This window comes from Benincasa hispida, chromosome 12 (assembly GCF_009727055.1).
Source record: "Benincasa hispida cultivar B227 chromosome 12, ASM972705v1, whole genome shotgun sequence".
Taxonomy (NCBI): Eukaryota; Viridiplantae; Streptophyta; class Magnoliopsida; order Cucurbitales; family Cucurbitaceae; genus Benincasa; species Benincasa hispida.
In genome coordinates this window covers 49441230-49445201 of record NC_052360.1, presented here as the reverse complement: position 1 = coordinate 49445201, position 3972 = coordinate 49441230, and the positions used below count along the sequence as shown (strand labels likewise).

At 27.4% G+C, this 3972-nt stretch overlaps 1 protein-coding gene across 1 annotated transcript; it reads right to left on the bottom strand.

Moving 5' to 3' along the window:
• Positions 1-239: 239 nt before the first annotated feature.
• Positions 240-677, bottom strand: LOC120067533 (S-protein homolog 5-like). Its single transcript, XM_039019083.1, has one exon. The coding sequence runs from the start codon at positions 675-677 to the stop codon at positions 240-242; it is 438 nt and encodes a 145-aa protein (XP_038875011.1).
• Between the last annotated feature and the right edge of the window lie 3295 nt (positions 678-3972).

Sequence of the window (3972 nt, the reverse complement as noted above, 5' to 3'; positions counted from 1 at the left end):
CAGGTGTCTTAGTGCATTTTATTAGTGACAAATGTGTGTATATATACCAATGTTGTACAGAAGAAAAAAGGAGAATTACCTAACAATTGTTATGTTTACATGTAAACACATAGAATGTTGTTATATTTGAAATAAATGAGTTTGTTTTGCCAAGTAATTACACCTTAATTTTATAATATTCTACTTCGCATATTGTTAAACTAAAAAAAAAAAGCAAAATTACTTGACAAAAACATTAATCACCATTGAAAATCCTTCTTCCAATTAACTTCATCGGGGCTAAAATAGAAGCCATCTTCAGTAACCAACCAAGAACACTTCTTGAAATTCCCACATCTGTAAAAGTCCCTAGGAACCTTAAACGCATCAAAAGACCTCCTTTTGGCATCCCATTTCATGGTACAAGAGAATTTGGTTCTCTTCCAAAGTTTTGTTGTCACTTTCCAGCTGAAATCATCATGCTCTTGCAACGCCCTCCCTCCTAAATCACTCTCTTCTGAAGAGCACCATATCACTAAAGGCAAAGACGAGTTGTTTTTGAAGCCATTGATGACTCGAACCTCAAAAACGACACCGTATAGATATAATCTATCTGGTTGTATGATGAACATGAAGAAGGAGAATGCTGTGAAGAAGAAGAGGAGGATGATGGTGCTTAGAATTTTCTTATTCTTCATTTGGGGAGTGGAGAAAAATTTTCACACCAAATGGGAGATGTGGTTGTGAGAGGGGAGTTTTGTAATTTGATTTTGAGTATTTATTCTCTTTATTGGCTATTTTTTAATGTAATTTAGTTTTTTTTTCCAAAAAATATGAGATTTTTTTTTCTATTAATCTTATTTTAATTATTTTATCTACATAAAAACAGAATTATAAAATGCCTTTTACGGTATGTTAATTATTATATTTACATATAAGATAGAATTGTAAAATGTGTTTTATGGTAGGTTGGTACCCTATATTGTATTTTTATAGAAAATGTATTGAATTTGATTTTTTTTCCAAAAATAATAATTTTGATTTATGTACATTCATGGTGTAAAATTTCCTCCGAAATCTCGAAAGTTGGATCGATTTTACAAGATTTTGATGGTATCAAAATTTTGATAGAGGAATTTCGTTTTTTCCTTCAAGATGTCGAGAAAATTTCAGAATATTCCAAATTATTTTATTTCATTTTTCCTCCCATCTCAAAAAAAAAAAAAAAAAAAAAAAAAAATTTGAGATTTTGAGAAAATTTAGAGATGACATTTAGGGAAAATTTTAATTTTTTTTAATTAGCTCGAGAAATTTTGACATTTCAAGAAAAATTTGATTGTTTTTTTTTAATTAGCTACATTAGTTCCGTTCAAGTTTTTCAATTTTAAGGTTTGATCACACATAATTTTATAGTTTGATACGACAATGTCATTTTTGACCAGGATAGATCTTTTTCAACGTGCTACTCTTTTTCAGCTTCCAGATTTTCTCAATTTTCAGCGGGACGTCAAAACAAACAAAGAAAAAACGAAAAAAGAAAAAAAGAAAAAGAAAAATTAATTACTTTGGTTCATTTCTCTATTCTTCGTTTTTTAGAAAATAATAATAGTACTTCTTTATAAGGAAATAAACTTAGTAAAAACCAAACTAATTTCACGTGTTTGTAATTTGTTGGGAAAGTTTCATTATGGTTTCTATATTCTCTATAGCTTTTAAGATAAATATAATAATTCTTTATGTCTATAAGTCAAATTATCATTTTATTTGTAACAAACACGTGAATATATCAATGTTGTGTAAAGGAAGAAAGAGAATTAACTAAAATGTCTAAATGGATACGATTTTTTTAATTGTTATTTTTACAAGTATGTACATAGATGATTTGAGCATGCTTTGTCTGCATTTACATGTTTCCTAAAACTTTTTTTATAAGGTCACTCAGTATACGATTGCTTCATGTTAAGCACACTTAAGATTGGAGTTTCTATAATTGAGTTACCGAAGAACAATGTGCACCTTGTTGGTATAAGTAGTAACTTACAATGCTTTTAAGCCTTTCATAACCATACTTTTGTATTCTCATGATCCATCTCATTCGAATGTGATATCAGTTCATTCATATACCCCTCTTAAATTTATGCATTATACCTACAAAGTAAATATATGTATGCATACATTTGGTCCTTTATTCTATCTTCAATTTATTATTTTTTCGACTCCTTATAATCTTTTTTGTGACATTTCCTTTCATTTTAATTTCTTTTTCTTTTTCTTTTTCTTTTCTTCTCTCTCTTTTTTAATGATAATAGAAAGGAAAAACATAACCATCAATTGTGATCACTTTATATCAATGATAAAGACATAGCTCAAGTAGTTTCGGTACTATTGAGCACCCGACCCAACCTCGAATGTGCTAAATCACGAAGAAAAGAAGTGCCATATATTTTTTCGAGGACACGATTTTTTATTTAACATCTCAATATATTTTTTTTCTGGGACATTCTTGGTGTTGAGCCATTGTTGGAATAAAGACCAAACGAATTTTTGTTTTAAGTATTATTGTGAGTTAAAATCCTTTTTCTTCCTTTGAAACATAATATCTTTTTAAGAAAATCGTATGAGTAATGTAGTTTGGGTTATTTAAACAAAAATAGTTTTAAAAATCGAATCATTAAAAGGCGTGAAAAATTACAATCAGTGACCTCAAATTCTTTATACAATAAATAAATAATTACTCCCCATTGTCAATTTGTTTTAGGATGTCTTAAATCATCAACCCAAATCAGTTGCTCTGGTATTATTTTAAATCAGTAATTGACCAAAAAGTTAGTGGATGAAGGCAAATTTAATATCATATCTTACAAAATGGAATATTATTTATCTAGTATAGTATCATATAATATATGAAGTCCAAACGGGAAACCGGTCAAAAAAAATTGAGATTTAATCCAAGAATAAAAACCTAAAGAGATGCACTACCCTTAATCCAGCATCAAGGGTCATCATAAAATTTAAAGCAATATTGAAATTCTCATATCAACGAAAATTATTTTAACTGTTATAATCCCAAGGGAAGACAGAAAAGATGTACTTTATTCTTGCATGTGTTTGTTTTTATTATGGGTATTCAAAAAATTCGATGACCCGAAAAATCGATCAATTCAATTCAAATCGTGTAGTTTGGGTCAAGTTATCAACTCATTTAGGTTAGGTTGGGTTCAAATAAATGAAACTTTTATGGGTTTAGTTGGTTCATAGGTTCACCTAATATAATCCAGATCAACCCGAATTTATTATTATCTTTAAAAATATATTTTTTTATTACTTATAACACAATTATTTATACATATATTGATTTTAACTTTATTTAATTCCAATATTTTTTGAATAATTTATTCTTCAACAACTCTTAAAAGTAGTTTTTTTACATATTAGAAAGAAAATTTTCACTATATAAATTGAAATTGAGTTAATCTTAATTCAATGTATGAAAATAATTAAACTAGATTTTTACATATTTACGTTTTGCTTCTTTTTAAAACAAAATTTTAAATAAATGACCTGAGTAACCCGAACCAATCCAACCTAAATATTTCATGATTGGGTTGGGTTGGGTTGGGTTCATTTTTTAATAAGTGTTATTTGGATTTAAACAATTTACAAACAATTGGATTGGATCTAAAAAATCTTTCAATCCGATCTAACCCCATCTATGATGACACCTAGTTTTTATTGCATATTCATTTAAGAAAATATAGCACCCAAATTGTTAAAACAACTAATCATTATATATGAATAGTTACTTCTTGAAAAAGCGAATATACGAAAACAATATAATATTTTTTCTAATGATTGTTATTGTAAAAATATTAGTTTTAGAACATAAGTTTTTTAGAAGGTGCACGAATTTATTTTAAGTTATTTATTTTAATTGGACCACTTTCCTTTATCTCTCCTATTATATTCTAAATGAATTTTTAAAATAGAAAAATA

Excerpts from the sequence above, each read along its gene's own strand:
- LOC120067533 (XM_039019083.1), bottom strand. The coding sequence starts at position 677 with ATGAAGAATAAGAAAATTCTAAGCACCATCATCCTCCTCTTCTTCTTC.